This window comes from Melospiza georgiana, chromosome Z (assembly GCF_028018845.1).
Source record: "Melospiza georgiana isolate bMelGeo1 chromosome Z, bMelGeo1.pri, whole genome shotgun sequence".
Taxonomy (NCBI): Eukaryota; Metazoa; Chordata; class Aves; order Passeriformes; family Passerellidae; genus Melospiza; species Melospiza georgiana.
The window spans coordinates 64,611,450-64,633,583 of NC_080465.1; the positions used below are offsets into that span (position 1 = coordinate 64,611,450).

Here is a 22,134-nt window from a genome sequence, read left to right on the forward strand (position 1 = left end):
CACAAACATTTCATTATGCTGTTATGTGCAACATTCAACCATGTTATAGCCCTCCTATTGTAAGGGAATGTCTGGATAAATGTGTCAAGAAAGTGTACACATTCATTAGGCATATGGAACTCTTCTAGAAAAGAGGGGAAAATGTGATTCCTGCAGTTCACTGTACCCACATTGCATATTTTGCAATGTTCACAAGATCAGTTGCATCCAACAGTGAGGGTAACAGTTCTTCAGGACAAGGACCAACAGCAGAGGTACAGATAAAAACCTTCTCACAAGAGAAAATTACCATGGTACAATCAAGCACTTTGATTAACTAAAATTGAAGAAGTAGCTGAAGCATGTATTTAAGCTGAAGCAGAGTCATAATTCCTAGAGACTGGAAATATCCTGTTGAGGCTCAAGACTGTCTTGACAACTAGGACAACAGCAGTACGTGCACTAGCTCTACCTTCTGAGTATCTCACCTCTTCTGCTTAAAGCACCAGTGCCCATCTTACTTCCACTGTCCTTCCAAGACCCAAGGTTTGTGACAAATTCTCTGAAGAATAAATTCACTTCCAAGCAGATTTTAAAACTTATTGGTAAAACCTCAACTGCAACTTTTTGAAGTGAAAAATGAGCCTGTATATAAATGGGATCAGAGATGTTATGCATTCCTGGCAGTGTAAGCCTTTCAGACTGTGAAAAGTCTTTTTCTTGATTGGGCTGTTTTTTCAATATACTTCAGTAGCAAACCTCAGTACAGTCAGCTAAGGCCACTCAGTGCCAGGTCACTGAAAGTTAGGCAAGTATTTTTGAATACCTAAGCTTGTAGATACTTCTCTCTGCACTAATCCCTATCTTTTACATCATCAGAGCAGACTGCATGTATCTTCATTCAATTGCAGCAGCATCAAAGCTGTTCACAGTAACAGAAAATATTCTAAAATCCAGGGTCACATCACTCTGTTGACTGCCCCAACTACAGTGTCACCATGTTTAATCAGACTGCAACTGCACAACCCATTCACAGAACACTTTTGTGAACTTACAGAAGCTCAGGTAAATAAGGCTTTTCAGCAGTTAGACCTGTTTGCAGATCCCAAATTTAGCTTTGAAATTGTGCAGATATTTTTTACATTAATTCCATTATTGTATGTCAGGTGCCAAAAGCTTCTTATTAGATCACACACTGGGTTTTCCCAGTGTCCTGAGATATACAGACATATATATATATGAATATATGAATTTTAGAGATGTGATCATATCAATCACTTCAATGAACAAGAGAATTTTCTCAGCCTGGAGAAGCTCAATGTTTTTTCAAGATTTAGACCTTTCAACCTATAGAATCCAGATTTATAACATAAAATAGATCTTGAATATGTTTATCAGTATGGAAAAGCACAGAAAACAGTTTGTTTGGGAGACCAGGATACCCTACATCTATCTAATGAATCATAAATGGGATTGAAAATGACCCACAGTAGCAAAACAACACCAAAAACCCAACAGAACTCTGCAAATAGTCAGACTTGCTATTTCATCTTAGCAATCACACCCTGGAAAGAATTAGCCAATTAGTCTAGACTTGGATCTAGGAATCTCCTGTGCTGAAGTCTAGATGCATAAAGAACAGCTCATCCCTTTCTGGCTAAGCAGTGCTGTGAGGAACAATAGCAGAATTGTGAAATAAATTAATGATGTATCTAAATAACAAGGCTGCTACTAAATCACTAATGGAACCAGTGCTCCATGATGCAGTAGTCATCCACTGCCACCTTCTGTTCTCCTAGGCAATGCAGCACATCCAAATATTATGTCACAATATCTTTTCATTACTGCTCTGACAAGGAAAGACCTTAACTTAGGGGGAAAAAATAGAAAACCTTAAAGCAAGGAGCAGAAGCACTGCATTAATTCACTAATCCTTTTGTACTATCACTTCAAAATGTCAATTTAGTAACGTGAGAGAGTCTGATCTGGGTGAACTACTAGGCTTTGAAATTAAGGTACAGGACCTTGGGAGCCTCAGCAGCAGTATATTGGTTAATTACTTAGGGATCAGTGGAATTAACATTAAACCATTTAGCAGATATAGCACGGCAGTAATGAAACTGTCACTTCTATTACCAAAATTCCCCTGTTTTATCTAATAGCAGCTTGCCAGTGGACACTGAAGCATTAATCTAGCATTTTTGTCCTCAGCCTTCCCTATGTCTATTACCTGTTTCACATCTCGAACTAGATGGTGTAAAAGCAGATTTGATGGTCCTTGTTTCTGTGGCGTGAATAGAAAAGACAGTAAACAAACATGTCACTCTACACTAGAAAATCAATACCTATAATATATATAAGAAACATAACACAACATAACATAACATAACATAACATAACATAACATAACATAACATAACATAACATAACATAACATAATTAATACAGCGGCTTAAAAAAATCTGCAAAATAAACTACTGTGATACAAACTCTCTCCACTCTACCCCCAAATCTTTTAAAAAAAACTTCAAAACCAATCAGCAACACCTCCACTACCTTAAATCTTGACTTATTCTAGAAAGAAGCTGATATAGCTTTGGTCTAAACAACATATCACTTTCAGCAAGGTAAGCATGTATTACATATCAGATTAAAATCTGAACATATTTCTTACCAGCTTCCAATGAGTACTCAAGCTAGGGACAGTGAGTCAAAAACAACAACCTGGTACACCATTCTCAAACCCCTGCATTACAATCAAAAATAACCAAACCCATTAATTTTCCTTTTTTTTTTTCCCCAAAAGGCCTTCATAAAAACGTGACCTAATCATCACACCCCTTAAGTAAAACAGCATTGTTTCCAGGCTTCCATATCTAAAGTGGTACACTGGGATTTCAAATACTCACTGTATTGTAGAGTTCTTCCAAACGAGATATGGTAAGAAAACGGTGCATGTTTACTCCGTGTTCTATTAACAGTTTAACAAAATCCACACGATCCATGACTAAAGCATCCAGCATTGCCCGTTCCAAGGCACCAACCTCCAAGTGGACAGAGTTGAAGGAAAATATTAGAAAATTACTTTTGGAAATAAATAAAACATTCTTGGAGCTAGTAATCTCTCCACCACAGTGACTTGTCTCTATGTATATTTAAAGTGCAAGTACAAAAGAAAAAAATGCTGGAGGAAACATCTGTGTAAAATGCCAATAGAGGGGAAGGAAAACAGTTTCCATAAACCCAATATCTCTAGAGCCTTCTACAAATGTTGCTTCATGACCAGACTCTGATAATCCATTCTCTACTCTGTAATTCAGTTCAGAAGATAAAATAGGATATTGCAGGGCATGGAGGGAAGCCTTTTTCTTTTTTTTTTTTTGACACATGACAAAAGCTATTTCAAAGTGCCCTAGAGAAGTCTCTCTAGAACTGCAAGTTCTTTAATGCAAATTTTCTTTCAAATATGAGAGAGAATATGTGTTAGAATAAACTCCCTCAGAGGAAACAGGAAGCAGAGATCTACCCACAAGCAGTGTCCAAATGGTGGAAGTACTCTACTCATGGCATTTGAACAGAGCTCAGCAGGGCTTATACATGCAAAGTGGCAAAGGAGTTAGACATACGAGGTTTGTATAAATCCATATAAAGTTTTTCTGCAGAACACATATGCACAGGAAACACCATGGGATGAGCAGAATGATGAGGCTGGAGCACTAACAGGGCAGGTGCTAGTGCTAAATTGAAAATATTACATTCAATGTCTGTATTGAGGTTTGACAGACATTATTTTAAAAGATGACTAATAAATGTTACAGAATTCTTCCACATAAAAAAAAATTTTTCCACTGATCCTAAAAAAATCCTTATTGGGTTTTTTTCCAGAAATATCTGAGAATGGCTGGCCATTCTTGCATTAAATTTCTTCTAACAGTCCTTGAGCTGGCAGTGTGTCTGAAGAGGTCAGCAGCCCATTGATAACTATTAGAATGGTATTCTTTGGTATTTGAGGTAGAGTCGACACTTAAACAGAAACACAACCACAGCTGGTTATAACCTTCTAAACTTCTTTCTAAAAAGAAATGGCCACAACACGTGCATAATTGTACGTTTCCAACACCTAAGTAAACAGAAATATTATAGGAGTACCCAGACAATCACCAAAAAACTGCCCCTAAATATGTAACTCAAAATTTGAACACACAACCACAATAACTTAGCAGAAACTGGAGAACCTGACAATTGCAGGTCTGGCAGTACCATGACAGTCAGAGGGTTGCTTCACTTTAATCAAGAAAGCAACTAAGTTAAAGGCAAGCTTTAAAACCATTCTTGTATGTTTTCTTTCTTTCTTTTTTTTTACTTTTCAGTGCAGGAAAAATTTTGGGGTTTTTCCCTACCTAAAAAGGAAAAGCATTCAGATATATATGTCATACCAATTTTTGCTTGGAGAAGAAGTAAGAGATATGAGGCTTGTTTATTATGAGATCTTTAAATCTTACATGAATGGGAGAACACAATGGCTTTTCATTCAAAATAGTGCTAAACTTTGTACTGAAATAGATATGAACAGATACATTGGCTTTTTTCAAACATATCAGAAGCAGAGGAGTGGGAGTAGGGGGACTGCCAGTGGACCTGTAAGGACAGAGGATGACCAGGTATAAAAGAAACACTTAAGGCTATTGTAGACACAGCAAACTAATCTGTTGTCCTACTGCTTACCAAACAGGCTGGGAAAGTCACCTATCAAAGCTGTTCTTTATGGCAGAAAAATCTGAGGAACTGTGTCAAACTGAAGTATCAGCAGAAAAGATTATAGAAACCATCCATGAAGTGGTAGTGGCAAATTGCCAGGACCCTGTGGTATTCACCTAAGAGTTTCCAGAGAACTGAAGTACAGTTGAAATCGGCCCCTTTGACATCAGAAACATAGACAGTAGATATGAAATATGCAAATTGTTAAAAAACCAAGTTGTCAAAGTATGGCATATCAATAGAATTAGGACTTCGTAAGGGCAAATATAACAGAAGTACAATAATAACAACATGAAAAAACACAGCAGAATAAGTGGAAGCAAGGTAGTTACTTTGTAGGAAGAAATCAGAATTTTGGCAGTGACAGGTAGAAGAAAGTTTTAATGGACCTATCTTCTGCAATCATTAATATAAACCAGATATAAGTTAGTAATATTTTTAAAAGGCATACAGCCTATTAAGATTTATCCTTTAGTTAATAGAGAACAATATGTAAAATAATAATTTTTCCCTAAATATCTAAATGAGAATATTGAGTGCTGATCTACCTATCCCAAAAGATAACTTTTACATCTGAATATTCAAGTACACAGAAGAGCAGGAAATATTGTTAAAAATATGGAAAAACCAAATTGATATTCACCTTGGAAAAGCCAAGAGTAAAGAGGCTGAACTGCTCAATCAGTCCCTAATCCATTCTGTGTTGAAGAGGTAGGAATCAGAAAAATGTTATTTCCCCCCCGCACAGAATCATAGAATAACTTAATTGGGAAAAGATCTTTAAATCATCAAGTCAATCAGCAAAGCTAACACTGACAAATCCACCACTAAACCCTATCCTTAATGCCACATCTATGTCTTTTAAGTAGTTCTGTGGTTGATTACTCAACACATCCCTGAGGATCCTGTTCCAACAGTTGATAACACTTCTCATTAATAAATTTTTTTCCAATATCCTGTCTTTAATTCATGGATCTTCAATTGTAGACATCCCAGGCATAGTCCTCCATATATTCAGCCTTATGCACCACAAAAAAATATGGTCTGGTGATTAAAAAAATCATGTCTCTTGTTGCAGCAAACAACCAGCTATGGCCACTCAAATACACACAACTGCCCATTTTTCAAAATTTACATTTTAAAGAAGAAAACACACTGGGGACTGAAAAAAAATCAAAAATCAACCTTGTAATTCTTGGCAGGGAATGAAAGAGTACTTCTGGAAAGTACTTCTCAGACCATTTTATTTCTTGAAGAAAATATTAATTCATGTAACAAATGGGAAAAATGTGTTGAGGCACATGGAGTTTTATATTTGTCACCTATAAAAATCTTCTTATGTATCAAAAAAACTCATCTATGAAGGGTTATATTTACTTACTGGGTTACATATGAAAATTTGAAAACCATAATTTAAATTTAATTAAATAATTAATTAATTTAATTGCTACTGTATGTTCTTTCATACACATGCAAGTCTAAATCCTGGCTTGCCTTCTGCAAGGATCTAAAAATGCACTTAGTTGTCCCAAAACACGGTCCTGATAAGATAAGCCACCACAACAGAACCTGAGATAAGCACAGATGGCACAGCAGGAAAGAGTTAATTCCATGCCTAAGGGAGGTAAAGGTTTGGTTAGCATCTGGACAAAAATTCCCACTGTGGCAAACTGTAAGAAAGGAAGCAAGTGCTTATCTGCATGCCAACTCAAGTAATGGGAATGGGATTTCCCATATGGGAACAGCACATCTTGTGAGTATCTGGCACTTAAACTGTGTAAAAGTGGTGCCTCCAGAAGGACAGCTCAGGCACCACACCTCTGAAGACCAGGGTGAAGAATAAGCAACAGGACACAGCAGGAATCCCTGTGGTAGTATCTTCTGTTCAACCCCTCTCTCACTCTCTTTCTCTGTCCCCTTCTCATACCTCACACTCACTGTTATAAAATCTCTACTATTGAGTATGGTCACTTCTACACCTTAAATTGAGTAGAGACATCTCTTATAATCGGATCATAACTCTCTCATTACAGCTATTCCTAAGAAACTACATCTAAAATAATGACATTACTTTTTTTTTTTTACCTGGTGATTTACGCTGGGATTTCTGTATTTCTGTCTAGAGCTAGGAAAACAGATGCAACACACTTTTGGGGTTTATATCTTTGGAGAAAAGAGTATTCTAAGCTACAATGACATATCCCTAAGCTCCACTGACTGCCAACACAGGCTTGAAAAATGCATACCCAGAATGAAACTGAAACTACTTGGAAAAGCTCACAGCAAAACCAACCTTAGGATATCATCTCTTCTCTGAAAAAACAAATGCGATCTGACGCACTGCATAGTTGAATACTTCACTATTTTAAGGGTAATGCTCCGCCAATATTGAAGCAGACTACACAAGACTGAGTCCAGTCTTCAAACGATTAATTAAAGCTTGACAAATGCAAATCATTAAAAATTCATCACCAAAAAAAAAGTGTAAAGATATGGTGAGAAAGAGCGGGTAATAGTACCTTCCAGTGTTGTCCATAAACAAGTATGTGTTTCTTGGCAATATCTAGCTGGTTCCAGGCCAATGCCAAATCTAGCTGATCTGAAGCAGATATATTCGTACCTAGGAGGCAGCAAGGATTTATCAATTTCCACATATTTAAGTTACTCCCTTACTTTGTAAAGATAAGTCAGTGAGCCTGCATGTCAGATAAAAACAGGTCGTATTTTTCAATACCTTTCAAGAGTGCTGTCAGAATTGCCAAATCAATGTCCTGCTCATCTTCTGACTCGGCATCAAATATGGTTATCTGTTAGAATTGCAGAAGTACACTGTTTGAGGTGAGGCAGAGAAGTCTGTAGTTATTTCTCCTTTGTATGGGCTGTGGTAGATTAAATCATACACATTTCAACACAAACAATGGCAAGGGTCCAGACACAATTTTCCTTTGCTTCAGACAGAAAGGGCACCATTTTGGTTTTTAATGCAATGGCACCCCAGGAAAATTGGAATAAACCTACTGCAAGAGTCTACATGAGTTTGTTTCCTTTTGATTAACCTCTAAACCTGAGAAATGTACAAATGCAACATTGCTGATATTCACTCAGTTCTCAACTAGAAAAAGGACACTCGAATAAAGTAATACAAAAAATACTAAAAATGTACTGGGTAGTACCCATTTTAGTGATTATTAGTCCAATTATCATTATTTGTTTAAATACTGGGAACTTCATCATATTTGAAATGTTGTGACAGAGGTAAAGTAACTGGAAAAGGGGAAACAAAACTACCATTTTTTAAAAGGCTAAAAATAAAGACCTAGGGAACTACAGGCCTATCAGTTTCAGCACAAACATGGAGCAGATGCTCCTGGAAACTACGCTAAGTCACATGGAAAATAAGATGGTGACTGGTGGCAGCCAATATAGTTTACTCAAGTGCATGGCCAGCAGCTGGAGGGAGGGAGGGGATTTCCAGTTACCAGTGGTGTTTCAGAGACAAGTTCTAGCACAATTCTCTTGTGAGAAGGAGAATGGAAGGAAACCTTTCTAAATTGTAAATAAGACTCTAGTGGAGAAGAAAAATTTACTAATTACTTGATCTTTCTTGTGAAAACAAAGATATTTGGTCTTTTATTAAAATCAGAAAGGCTCTCGTTTTATTAACAATGTTTGAAACTGAAACTTGATAAGTTAACTAAACAAGCTTAGTAGAGCTATTCAATATAGAAATTGGCACAGACACAATTGTGCTATCTTTATCTTAGATATAACACCTGCACCTATGCCAGCCCACCAGAGAAAGAGCAAAAAGGGTAACAGGAAATGAAGACCTGCTAAACTCAGCACATGAGCCCTACTCACAGACTCTCTGTGTTTCATGCATTCCATCAAGACATGAAATAGACGACTGGACTTCTTCTGTTCCAACCTAAATATGTTCTGAATCATCATTAAGATCTCCTCCTCCACCTGAGGGCACAGATCCCTGGAAAACAGACATATAATCAATGACAATTCTATTTTAGATATTTCTTACCCACTCAAATGGCTCTTCAGGAAAGCTGAAACTTAGGAGAAATTTCTTTTTCTTCTACTTCCCTGTTGACTTAATCTGTTATTCAGCACAAAGAAAAGTTGTCCCATAATATAAATTATTATTCACATACACATTTGTTCTGACATACATATTTACTGTTGAAAATACAACACATGAGTAAATTAACAATTTTCAAAGGATTTTCTGTGAACATAGAGCTAAAGATTACTGAAAGTGATTTTTATTTCTTTCAATAAAGAAAGAAAAATAGACATAAAATGAAGTTCCTTACCATTTACTCATTTGACTTCATGTCTCTCCCATTTTTCCTCATTTTTGTCTTTATGTTAACCTTTCCATTCACATTGTCTTTGTTTTTAATGGAAGGAATTTTTTTTAAATATCATAAATATAGGGGGAAAAGCAAGTGAAGAAAAAAGTTCTCAAACAAACTAGGGGTAAGTACCACATATCCAAAAGTATATTCATGAAAGACAATAAGTAAACAATTAGGATATGAAGTTTATTAAATTTTAAAGAGGTGCCCTGTGTTCACTCCCATTTTCTTAAATGGGAGTGAACACAGGGCACCTCTTTAAAATTCAATTTTTTATTTAAAAAGCTCTTTGACTTTGAAAAACTTTTACATATAATATTAATTTGCTGTACAAACATATATTTTTATGTCCAGTTTGGATGCAGAATTTTCACCAGGGCAGGTTCAATAGAGTCTGCAGCTGAGACTGGACTGGTGGTGACACAGACACCTCGACAAAGGTGACAAATCTGGGCTACCACTGAGTAACCCAAAACCAAAGATGAAGAAACATAGTCTTCCTTCTACTCCAGCCTGAGGCTTCTACAGAAGTGAACCCCAGCTCTACTCTCAAAAGTTTTGTACAATCCAAATCCAAGCCCACAGACAGAATATTGATAGCTAGCGACATGGCTGAGCTGAAACAATAGCAAATACTCTGGGGGTAGTCCATGAGTGTGTCTCACCAAAGGTGAGAAATTTCATAACTCAGAGTAGCTACATGCAGTTTTCTCTCTTAAAAAAAGCCATAGCAAATTTAGCACAGTAATAATCTCAGCACTAGTTTGAGGCAGGGAAGAAAGAAACTCCATTCTCTTACCACAGAAGTTAAAACTGACAAAAGACCAGGGGGGCATCATTACCAGAAGCATTAGAAATGATCCCAGTAGTTTGAGACAGGGGTTTGCCGCAGCATGGCAGGCCAGGGAGGAGGAGCATGGTGCCACTACTCACCCCGTGTCCCCCGTGTGCTTGTGGGCAAAGGCCAGGATATCTGCAGCTCTGCCAGTGCCCTCGTAGACCACCACCGGCACAGCTGGGCTGGCCCTCACGTACTCCCACACCATCAGGATCACACTGGGGCCTCCTTCCAGCACCAGCCCGACCATGGGAACACCTTGGCCCATTCCTGTTTCAAAACACACCTAACCAGTTACAAACAAATCTCAGTCACACACCCAAAAGTCAAAACATTGGGGAAAAAATACTTATACGTGGTTCAACATGGAGAGGAAATCATTCCTTCACCATCTGTCATTTCACTTACATCTTTTAAGACTTTCAGAAAACTTCTTCAACTCGACGAAAAAAGATCATTAAAAACTACTGAAAAAACTGAAACCATCAGGAAGAAAGAACATCCTTCTAAATATCCCTCTTCCCTTTATAATAGCTGTCACATGCAAGGGCAATTGAACCATGTTCAACAGCCACATATTTACCTACAGACATAGAAAAGTAATCAGGTATTTCTTCAGAGACTCTTCCCAGTGTTACATCAGCACTGCAGGTTTTTTAAACAAACAGAAAAGAATTTCAAGTACAATGCAATAGAAATGAAAGTGAACGCCTGACTTGCAAAAGCTCATACTAAGAAAATAAGAGTCCAAGTAAAAAGCTCTATACACGAACATGTTAAAAATTGGGTTGGTTTCTAAGTTTGCCAATTCTATTATGTGAGCAGATAAAGGAGGCAACATCAACATCATAATACTAATGCCTTTTTAACATACCTCAAGATTTGAATGACCAGGTAATAGTGCACTTCCACAAATAATTTGTACAATAAGTGCATAAAAGGAAATAATTGTCTATGTAATAAATATTTATTTAATTATTTCTTTACTGTAACTTCTTTATAAATAAACAGTGGAAGCAATGCAATCTGTCAAACATTGGCTAAAGGTTTTGCTTCTTCAACCACTCTTCATTGCTGTACTTGAGGAGGTCATAGACTTGCAATAGAGAGGCATGATGAGGGCAAAAGTAGTTAACATGGTAAAAAGGATTTGAATTCCACTGAATGTAACCATCTTTCCATCTCACAAAATGCTAGAGAAGTGTCTAGTGGTGAAATAGCGACCATGTAAAACTGTGAGCAAATGCTCAATATTTTCTAAATAATCTGAGTCATTTAGATGTCTCTACAACTGAGAAACCCATTTGTAAGTTCATCCCTATGCATAATGCTGTATGAAAATGCTGTCCTTTTCATTTTCCTGAGTTTTAGAGTTCAAGACACATACAATTAATGACATTTGACCTCAGTGAAAGCTACGGCAAATCAAGATGTACAATACATAGCATGAAAGGTAAAGTACCTCCCCATCTTTTAGGGCAGGTTTTTCTGTCATAAAGCAGATATTTCCACAGCAATACTCACTTGTGTGTATTTTTTGAAGTGACATGTACTTCTCCAAATTCCTCCTGAGCATCATTTCATTCCCATACTTGCCTACTGTCCCATCATCTGCCATTAGAAAATGAGAATGCATGCTGTTGAGCGTACTCAGCTTGCTGAGTGGGTTACCAAGAGTCTGGTACAGGCAAACTACCTGAGAAAACCAAAATAAAAATGTCCTCAAAGAAACCAACAAAATAGCACAATTTATGTTTCCTCACTTGCATATATTTCTTCATCACAGTGTGGCTGTTCAGAATTCTCCATCATGCTTTTAGAGCTACTCAAACATTTGATTCTTAACAGCAACAAATCCATAGGTAATACCGTGGAAAACACTTTTGATTGGGTTTGCAACCCTTAGAGTCACTGCCTGGCATTCTTTGCAGCTGGAACATCATGGCATAGTTTCCCTGGGTTGTATTCCCATTAATAATACATGAGCTAACATTTATCAGGAATGATTTTACCTTGCTACTTAAGTTCTTTTAGACACCTGAGTAGATTATGCCCTCACATAAAGTCATAGTTTGTGAATATAAAATAGACTGTGAATCAAATAATACACAATAATAGCTTATTTGTGTACATTGCTAACCTGACTGTTCATTCTGAATCTTAATATAGAAATACAACTACAAGAGAGTTGCCTACATAATTATAAAATTTTAAAAAGGAATGGCAATTTCCTGTAAGAAGAGAAGCATTTTAAAGCTGTTCATTTATACATAAAAAGCAAAATTCAGTGCCTCAAAATGCCATGCAAAATTCTGTTGCTGAGTAAAACCTAATCCTCTATTATAGTGAAAAAAGATCAAATTAGTGAAGTTAATCCACAAGATAATCAGGTATGCAAGAAAGCTCTAACATCCCATGAACATGAAGGCTTTTGTTATTAAAATGCATCCAACTCACATCTTTTCCGATGAGATCCCTCTGATTCTCAATGATACCCCATGGAGGAATCCCAATAGCACAGATCTTCCTCAGGTGTGGTGAGGCACGGCCTTTGAGTGCATCCCCCACGTGCCTGGACACTCCTAAACAGATAATCAAACGATAATTTTTTTCCATATTCAGAGACCTGTTACAGGACACCAAGAAAGTTTTCACATCACATAATTTGTAGTTGTGTTTCAACCAAAACCAAAATGGTGTACCCAACTTGTGTATTTGATGTACACTTCACAGTTCGGGTGTAATGTACCACTGCTTCAAATTCAGCACATATTTCTAATTAATAGTACTCTTACATGTTGCTAATGGTGCTTTTCACACCCATAAAGCTTCATTAGTTACATAAATGCCCAGGACAGTTCTCCTGTAAAATCACCAGATTGAATAACAGCTAAAGAAGTAAAACTTTCAGTTCCACAGTTTACTGACCCCTCTGAGTTTTTGAGAGTAGTCCAAAGAGATTTTCAGCTACTAATAGGCTAATTATTGGATTATCCTGATTCAAAACTTTATCAATTATAAAACACAAGTTAAATTGAGCTTTGAAAATTGTTTCAAAAATACTAATCATAGTCCACAAAACCCAAATATTTTAAAGAAGCAGATAAATTTACTGCAAATAAGTTCTGGCTATATGCAGTGTTTCTTAACACATGCAGAATACTCTGCTCTAAGTAAAATATGTAGAATGTGTGTCAACAGCAAACTAACATGATCCCTTTCTTTGAATTATGCACTGCTCTTTATATAAAAATGTCTTCATTTTGTATTAACATATCACTAATTTTCAGACAATTTCACTCTATTTTGACCCTACATGCTATTATGCAGGGAAAAAACACCAAAAGGAAAAGTGAAACAAAGAAAAATAATTACACTACCGCTGTTGATGCCTTCTGTAATTATCCATGCTCCTGTAGACTCAGCTGCTTTCACTAGCCCTTTGCTGAAAACCTGCTTGACCTTTGAGGGAAGCTTGAAATTTTGAATGCCTCCATGAACAGAGATCACTAGCTTTGGCAATTCCATCTGCCATTCTTTAACCATCAGGTGCAACAGCTGATCCAAACTGCTGTCATAAGAAAGTCTAATATACTAAAAAGGAAAATAATGGGTAAAATAAACATCTTTTAAATTCTTCAGGAGAAGAAACTACAACACATTACAAAGTTGTAAGGATTAATGTCCTGCAGATTTGTGAAGGGTTAGAGCTGTCATACTACCCGGACATGATAGCACCAAAATGCATGTGCAAAATGCAATACAGTGTATCCCTAACCACAGTGAAGTTCAACATAAAAATATACACACATTTTAAACCGGTTTGCTTTTAGATTCCCCTGCCCTCTTAAGGCAATCAGTCTGCGATGCACCCAATCAAATCTTTGCCTTTGTTTGCCTTTCTTTTCTTATGCTGAAATTGCAAAAACAAGTCAGACATATAAACACAGCATCTATTACCTTGGCATGGTATGTGCGGTCTCCATCTTGAAAATTGATTGTACCAAACGCGTCTGTCGGACTCATCTTTGTGTGTTTTTGCACAGACCATTCTCCACCATCGCTCTGCGAGCCTGCCTGATAAACAGGCCAGCTGCATTCTGTTCCGGGGTGCTCTCCAATCAGCCGGCCACAGCAGCACCTCACATTAAAAATACAGAAATTATTTTATATCAGACTCACTTGCATACACCTTTAGTATTTACATGTGAATGGCCCAAATAACTTCCAGCAAAGAAAAATACTGCAGTTGTCTCACATGGAATGCAGTAAAAATTAGCTGTGTTGAAAGAAATTGCAACAATAGCAGGGTGACATGGAATTATATCATAAATATGTTTAGCTGGGTATAGAATTTGTTCTCTATCTGAGGAACACTAATAACAGTTGGGGGGATTTAACTGGACAGTCTTCAATAGTCCCAATCCAAACCATGCTGTGATTCTGAGTGGTTCTGTAATTGTTTGAAAGTCCCATACAGAAATTCTGACCGGAGCAATGCAGGTTCTGATCTGTTCCAGTTCAGAGGAATGTTGTAGGACACTGAGGTTTGCTATGAGTAGTACCACTGGTTATTCTAAGTACTAAAGGAAGATCTAGGAATTATCCTCAACAACCAGGAGGAGAATTTCAGGGTGACCTTTATGTTAACCCTTGGAAGCCAGCAAAGTGCATATACGAAATACATGAATTGAAGGGCAGTATTGAGGGAGATTGTCATGGTTTGGGTATGGTAATCCTCACTTTAATGCTCCCACTGAGACTCTCCAAACCACACACTGTTCACTCACTCACCCCTTTCCCTTCCCTTCCCTTCCCTTCTCCATGCAGTGCACTGGAGAGAAGAACTGGAGACACATATGGTAAAGATTGCAGAATGGGATAAGAACAATTTACTGGAAACATCAACAAGACAAGAGATCAAACAGTAACAGCAACAATACTAATAATAAACAGCACAAGAAATGAATATTTCACACAGAAACCCCTCAACAATAGACAACACCTAACCACTACCTCTGTCACTCTATGCCAGCCCATACCTTTGAGCCCATGGTATGACTCTTGGGAATAGCCCTATCAGTGCTCAATGCTCACTGTGGATCCTTTCCAACCCAGCATATTCTGTGATACTCCCTGGAAGAGAGAGAATCCCTCACTCCCAGCAGTGATATGAGGTGGTGGAGAATAACCCCTAAATCCTAGCCATGCCCCCCTCGGCTCCTGCAGAAAATAATTCTGTCCTGGCAGGAATGGGGACACTTTTCACCTCTTATTCTATACCATCTATGTCATGACCAAATCATACGCCTTACAATTACATACATACATACATGCATATACATATACACACACATATACATGTGTATCTATACATATATATACATATAAACATACAGACACACAAGCTTAAGTATCATCTTAGGTATCATAGTCAATGGCTATCCCTTCAAGATATCTGTAGAGTTCATTCACTGAGCCCATGACTGTGGCTTCTCTGCCCTAGATCCCTTCCAGGGCAGGAGGGCTGCTGTGCTGTCGGGTGGTTGCAAGCTGCACCACGAGCTCATGACCAGTGTATCTGGAGCAGTCCGTACTCACTGTCCATGGCAGTTATGGCACACAGTGCCAGTGTCATCCAGCAACCAAAAATATACACACAGTTTGGCATTACAGACTGTTATCACTCAAAAATCAAATCCCCTTCAGGTACACATCCTGTTTCACAGTTCCTCTGCATTATCCACCAAGCATACCCAGGTCATTGAACAAAACATTCCCATGGGTGGGTTTGCCTTTGCTTGAAACAAGCTAATGCAAACTGACTTCCCAAACATATTCTTCATGAAGACCTTATCCTTTTCTCCCCTTCTACAGTATGTGAACATTTTGATTGAGCAAGGCAAGTTCAATTGGCAGAGTCTCTGGTATTAGCCAGCCAAATGGCTTTCCTAAATGCAGATCCCACGTGGGTTGAAGGTCCTACAACCCATTGCTTTCAATGTGGTTTTGACAGTCCGTTGTATCATTCAACTTTCCCAAGGCTGGTGCATGACAGGGAATTTGATATCCCTTCAATACCATATGATGTCTGAACCAGGGATCTATGGAATCAATCTGCCAGGCCTCTCCATGTTTATATTTTACCCATCATCCCCCATACCACAGAGGCTTTACCCACTTGGCCTGCTTGATCACAGTGCATGTTTCACAGTTATAGATCCCTTGGGAAGCAGTGACCATCATTAAATCCACCCCTCACACACGAGCCCATCTGTATTGCTGCATCTCTTCCCTGTTGACCTGGGGTGTCATGGGCGCAATGAACCAGAAATAATCCACACTTATGCTGCCAGCCCAGGTCCAACCAAGACACTTTAATCTTGGCAGACCAACCCACCTGTCCATTGTTATGTTCTTCAGCACACCAGCCCCTGGGGGTGTGTGCATCTACACAATGTGTTTTTACAGACAGTTTCTCTGCATAGGCACTGGTGTCTTTCCAGAGCTCAGCAACCCACATGGGTTTACCTCTGCACTGCCTATTTATCTTTTTCCATTGTTCCAGCCACACCTACAGAGCATTTGCTACCATTCATGGGTCAATACAGGGGTAGAGCAGTGGCCATTTCTCTCATTCAGTGGTATCTAAAGCCAGCTGGATGGCTTTCAGCTCTGCAACCTGACTTGATCCATCTTGTCCCTCAATAGCTTCTGCAGCTTGCCACATGGGACTCCAGTACAGCAGCTTCCCATTTTTGATGTGTCCCTCCAATACAGCAGGAAGCCTCAGTGAAGAGAGTATATCACTTTTCATTTTCTGGTAGCTGACTATATGGTGGGATCTCCTCAAGATGTCTCAGCTCCTCTTTGTCCTCTTCTGACAAAAATCCAAAATTTTTGACTTTGGGCCAGTTCCTGATTCCTAGGTAATTGGAGTTTCCTGTTCAAGCCTGCTGTGTCATCAGCACACTCCACTTACTCTGTAAAGCATCAGTGCCATGATGTGTGGCGGGGAATTTCCCTTTGAACATCCAGCCCAGCACTGGCAGTCAGAGTGCCAGGAGGAGCTGTGCTTGGTGCACTTTGGAAGTAGCTCAAATTCCTTCATAAACTGCCAGGGTCTCTTTCAGTTGGGGTGTAGCAGGCCTCAGATCCTTTGCATCCCTGTCCTGCTTGTGCCCGGAATAGGGTTAATTCCTTGCAGTAGCTGCAATGGGGCATGGCTAGGGCCCAGATGTTACTCTTTAGCACCTCACATCTTTGCTGGAGGCAGAGTTGAGCCTGTCTCTCTCTCTTGGGGGGGAGAAGGGATTACTTCCGGTTGAATATGTGTAGTGGAGGGAGCTGGTTTCAAGCCAGAGACATGTTCAGGTAGTGCCAGTCCCAAGAGGGACAGAGCATTGAGGCTGGACCTGCTGGGGTCACAAGTTCCGCAGTGAGCATTTCATTTCTGCATTATCACTCCTCTTTTTTTTTTTGTATGCTTTTTAAATTAACATTGTTGCTGTTACTGTTGGCTTTTTTCTTATCAAATTGCTGTTTCCAGTAAATTGTTCTTATCTCAAACCATGATCTTTTGCCTTTTGTGTCTCCAGTTCTCAGCTTCACCCCACTGCAGTGGAAAGGGGGAGGGAAAGATGGAGTGGGAGAGAGAGGCATGTGGTTTTGGAGAATCTCAGTGGGGGCACTGCACTGGGGAGTACTATTCCACAACCAAGAACATCTCTGACTCCATAACCCAAGGGGTTCCTTGAGCCTCCCCAGATACACTTTTCCAGAGGCTCCATAAAGGACCATTCTCCCCACCTGCAATGTAGAGCACATTTTTCATGTCTTGTCCTGTCATGACAGTGCAAGAGCTGTTGCATGATCAGCTTCCAGTTTGATTTTTTCAAAAGCTTGTTGTTCAGGACCCCACTTAAAATCATTCTTCTTTCAGGTCACTTGATCGAGAGGACTTTCAATCTGACTGTAATCCTAAACCCAGATCCTTCAAAAACCCACAACACCTAGGAAAGCCTGTGCTTCTTGCTTGCTGGTTGTCTGGGATCACAGGTATTAATGTGTTGATCACATCCATTGGAATTTGATGACATCCATCCTGTCATTTTATTCCTAAATTGAATTTTATTCCTAACTGAATTTCCTGGGCAGTAAGTTGACCTTACTTTGGTTTATGGCAAAAGCAGTCTTCAGGAGAATTTTCCATCCCACTTCCACACATCGTCTCCATGATCATGCAACAAAAATCACAGGTTTGCTCTTCATCAGTACCCTCTCTCTTGAAGGGGTCCACTTGCTCCCAATAGCAGAGACACAAGTCCATACTGGTGGGGCATGGGACATTTCCTCTCTACCTTACTTGAGCCTTTTGAGTCTGTCTGCAGTCTTGGACAGTCTTTCCACAGACAAGGTGCAGGTCAGTAGGGATCATCACATGGCTGTAGCTAGGTAATCACCTAAAGCACTTTGTTCCTCCTCCTGTCATGGACATGGATGCCAGAGAGTTGGTGTACAATGATCATGTGCTCCGTACAAACTTCTGCCACGTGGATTGTGCACTCTGGACCTCATCCAGATCTACAGGGGACTGCACCTTAATTGAATCCCTATAGAGACTACCTCCAGAAGACTCATTCTCCCAGGTACTGGATACCTTTCTCCATGGTGCCCCACCTGCCTGGGTGCACTACTAGATCATCCCTGAGAGAGAACCTTTCTCTCACGCTTGACAGGAGTCACCTCCAAAGGCTGAGAGCTTCTGTCCTCTTCCCAATGCCCTCGTCAGTGCCAGATCCTGGGACAGGGATCCCAGCTCCTCAGCCTCATTACCACCTAGTTTCATATCATGGGCCACAACACCTGAGCATCAGAGCTGCCAGGTCACCTGACTGGCAGCTGAAATCTTTTCACATATCTCACAGCTCACCCAGGGATAGGGAACAGGGCATCTGGCTCTCCCTCCTCCTCCTGTCATGAAGGCCCTACTTTCTCTTCAACTAACTAAGTGAACTGATTTGGTCTTGGACTTCTTCATTTGTAGCAGCAACCACTACCGGCGCTGGCTGTTCCTCTGGTTCAGGTGCAGTTGAGTGGCAACAGTGCTTTTTGCTTTGCTTTCCTTGTCCTCCACCTGAGGGCACATTCTAGTATTGAGCAGTGTTCAATAAAGAGCAGTCAGAGCCTACCATGTTGCATAACTTTGCACCCTTCTGGAACTGACACAGCATTTTTCCATGATATATTTTATCATTTCAACAGGGTCCTGTAGTGGTTTAGGGGTGAACTTCCAATTCACTGGAGAAGTCTTCCAAATACTGGCCCATGTCCTTCCACATTGAATGCCACTCATGATTGTCCATCCTTGGGGCAGAACTCTGAACAACCCTCCCAGAAATCTCTTTCTTGAGATTTCTCTAACCATGGTGTGGGCCATGTTGGGGAACCTGGCAGACTTAGCAACAAGAATGGTTTCTTCAACATCCAAAAAAAAAAAATTCTCCAAAGCTGTCATAACAGGCCTGAAGGAGGAAAAGGGGATGAAAAGCTGGAGAAAATTATCCTCCACTGTTTTCCCCATGGACTTGATACAATTATTAATTGACTCCCAAAGGTAGCACCCAAGATCAGGTTAGGAGAGCAACACTGAACACATATCACAAATGACCTTCATGGCCCTTGATGCTATGATGCCATAAGTGATATCACACAGCAGAGCAACAAAGCAATCTTGATTCTTCACCCTACTTAGGGAAAGATCATTGGAAGGAGCTCATATGGCAACATAGACAGCGTTGGGTACCACAGCCACATGAATAGACCTAGTAACGTTGTGACACATGGCTCCATGCCTACTGTGAAATACCGAGATCAAACTTGTTTCCAAGCAGCTCTGTTATCTCAGCTCTTCCACCTGCACATTAGGTGCCAAATAAGGCTGCCATGTTTTAGGAATGGTATTCCATGGTTTAGGAAGACATTGAGACACTTGAATGCAGCCAGAGGAGGGCAACAAGGCTGGTGAAGGGTTTGGAACAAAGGCCCATGAGGAATAACTGAGGGAGCTGGTGGCATTTAGCCTGGAGAAAAGGAGACTCAGAGGTGACCTTATCACTCTCTGCACCTTCCTGAAAGGTGGCTGCAGTTAGGTGGAGGTTGGTCTCTTTCTCCAGGCAGCAACTGACAGAACATTCACAGACTTAACAGGACACAGTCTTAAGCTGCACCAAGGGAAGTTTAGGTTGGATATTAGGAAAAAAGTGTTTTACTGATAGAGTAATAAAGTACTGGGATCATCTGCATGGGGAAGTGGTGGAGTCACCCTCCCTGGATGTGTTTAAAGAAAGACTGGATGTGGCAGTTGATGCTATGGTTTTGTTAAGGTGGTGTTAGGGCATGGGTTGGACTCAATGATCTTAAAGGAATCTTCCAGCCTAGTGATTCTGTAATTCCCCAGTTTGGTGTTCCCACTGAAACATGTCAAACCACGCACCATTCTCTCAGTCCTCCTCCTCCCCCTGCCCTTGCCCCTGCTGGGGCTGCAGAGGAGAACAGAGGGCACAAAGGGTAAAGATCATGGGTTGAGATAAGAACAGTTTGCTGGAAACAGCAGTGAGATAAGGAAATCAACAGCAGCAACAAACTGATGACAAGGGGCACAAAAAATGAACAATTCACATGGAAAACCCCTGACAAGACAGCACTACCTTGATCCAGAAGGGACCCTGCTCCCCAGAAGAGAATCCCTTCCCCACAAGCCTTGGCAATGACCTGACATGACAGAGAACAACCTCTGGGCCCTAGCCAGGCCCCTGGCTGGCTTCTGCAAGTAATTAACCCTGTCCTAGTCAGAAACAGGAGAGAAAGAGACCAGAAACTCAGCTAGCATTAAAGTTTTGCATCTGGAATCATAACCCAGATTCCAAATTCAGTCATTACTCTCACACAGGCTTCAACAGGCTTCAGTCTCTTCTACAGGATTAACTTCAGTGTAATTCCTCTTCTACAGGATTAACTTCAGTGACAGCTGACAGTCCAGACATGTCAGAAGTTAATATACCCTAGGAAATGGAGATAAATTCTTCACTTTTCCTCTTTTAAGAAACCAAACATCCTTCAACAACCCAGATGCAACTGCCTCAGGCCTCAGCTGTACTACTTGTCCATTTAGGGGCAGGTTAGGTCGAAACATCTGCAAGACTCTCGAGATACGCATTCTAAAAGAGAGTTTTCAGTGGAGACGAGTGAGAACTAACTGGTGACAAAGAAGATTTTTAAAACCAACCAACTAACAAACCAACCAAAACCAACCCCAAAACAACTGGAAGGAAATGCAAGAGGTGAGCTGCTTTAGTAAGGTATTTCTTGATACCCAGAAGCCATGAAATTAGGTCTGCACCCCACTTTTCCAACCCAGGCAAATTAGGTTTGTTTCATCCAATGCTCTGCCAAAGCAAACTGGAGAAGGAAGTCTCCTACACTCTGGGACACAGTGCTCAAGCTGGAGTGGCAATAGTAGGCTGAGATGATGCCTAACACAGGAGCACTTGTTTCACACACATGTCAGGCTGCACCCCAGGGTGCTGAGGGAGGAGGCTGATGCCCTTGTACTGCCAGATTCCAAGGCTGTGCAGATCAGGGTGTCCCCAATAACTGGAGAAAGGCAAATGTCATGCATGTCTTCAAAAACAGGAAGAAGCCACCCTGTGGATCTGCAGGCCAGCCATCTGGCCATAAGTCTGAAGTAAAGTCAAGGAGTGAGGCCTCCTGGAGCCCACATCATCTGGCCACAGGAAGGAGGAGACAGTGACAGGAAGCAGTAAGCAAGGATTAACCGAGGGTCAGTCATGCCTCACCCACCTCACCGCTTTCTGCAACATAATTGTGGGGATGAGAGGAGAGTACCTACCTTTGCTCTAGCCAGGTTTCTGTATCTGGGCTGTGACATTACAGTGTGGGAGGGATGCCAGGCTGGCGGGTGAGGACCTGGCTGGGTGTGGGTCAGTATCAGGAAGGGTTCCTTGGGGTCTGTACAGGGCCTCTCCTGTTCAGCCTGTCCACCTGCCACCTGGAAAAGGGGATGGAAGGAATGTGCAGCCCTAGGGGCTTGGCAGCTCTGGGACCTGGTCCTGGGTGTCAACGGGCTGAGCCAGGGTCATCCAGGTGCCTGGGCAGCAATGAGGG

The 22,134-nt window shown here is 40.4% G+C and overlaps 1 protein-coding gene across 1 annotated transcript in view; it reads right to left on the reverse strand.

The window, feature by feature from the left end:
- TRPM6 (transient receptor potential cation channel subfamily M member 6) overlaps positions 1-22,134 on the reverse strand; it is an 86,373-nt gene that overhangs the window by 50,419 nt on the left and 13,820 nt on the right. The window contains exons 4-13 of the mRNA XM_058044564.1: positions 13,909-14,089; positions 13,329-13,542; positions 12,406-12,530; positions 11,473-11,644; positions 10,044-10,218; positions 8,599-8,722; positions 7,472-7,544; positions 7,257-7,357; positions 2,889-3,023; positions 2,210-2,263 (exon numbers count right to left, since the gene is read on the reverse strand). Coding sequence (XP_057900547.1) covers positions 2,210-2,263; positions 2,889-3,023; positions 7,257-7,357; positions 7,472-7,544; positions 8,599-8,722; positions 10,044-10,218; positions 11,473-11,644; positions 12,406-12,530; positions 13,329-13,542; positions 13,909-14,089 — 1,354 coding nt within the window. The remainder of the gene's footprint in view (positions 1-2,209; positions 2,264-2,888; positions 3,024-7,256; positions 7,358-7,471; positions 7,545-8,598; positions 8,723-10,043; positions 10,219-11,472; positions 11,645-12,405; positions 12,531-13,328; positions 13,543-13,908; positions 14,090-22,134) is intronic.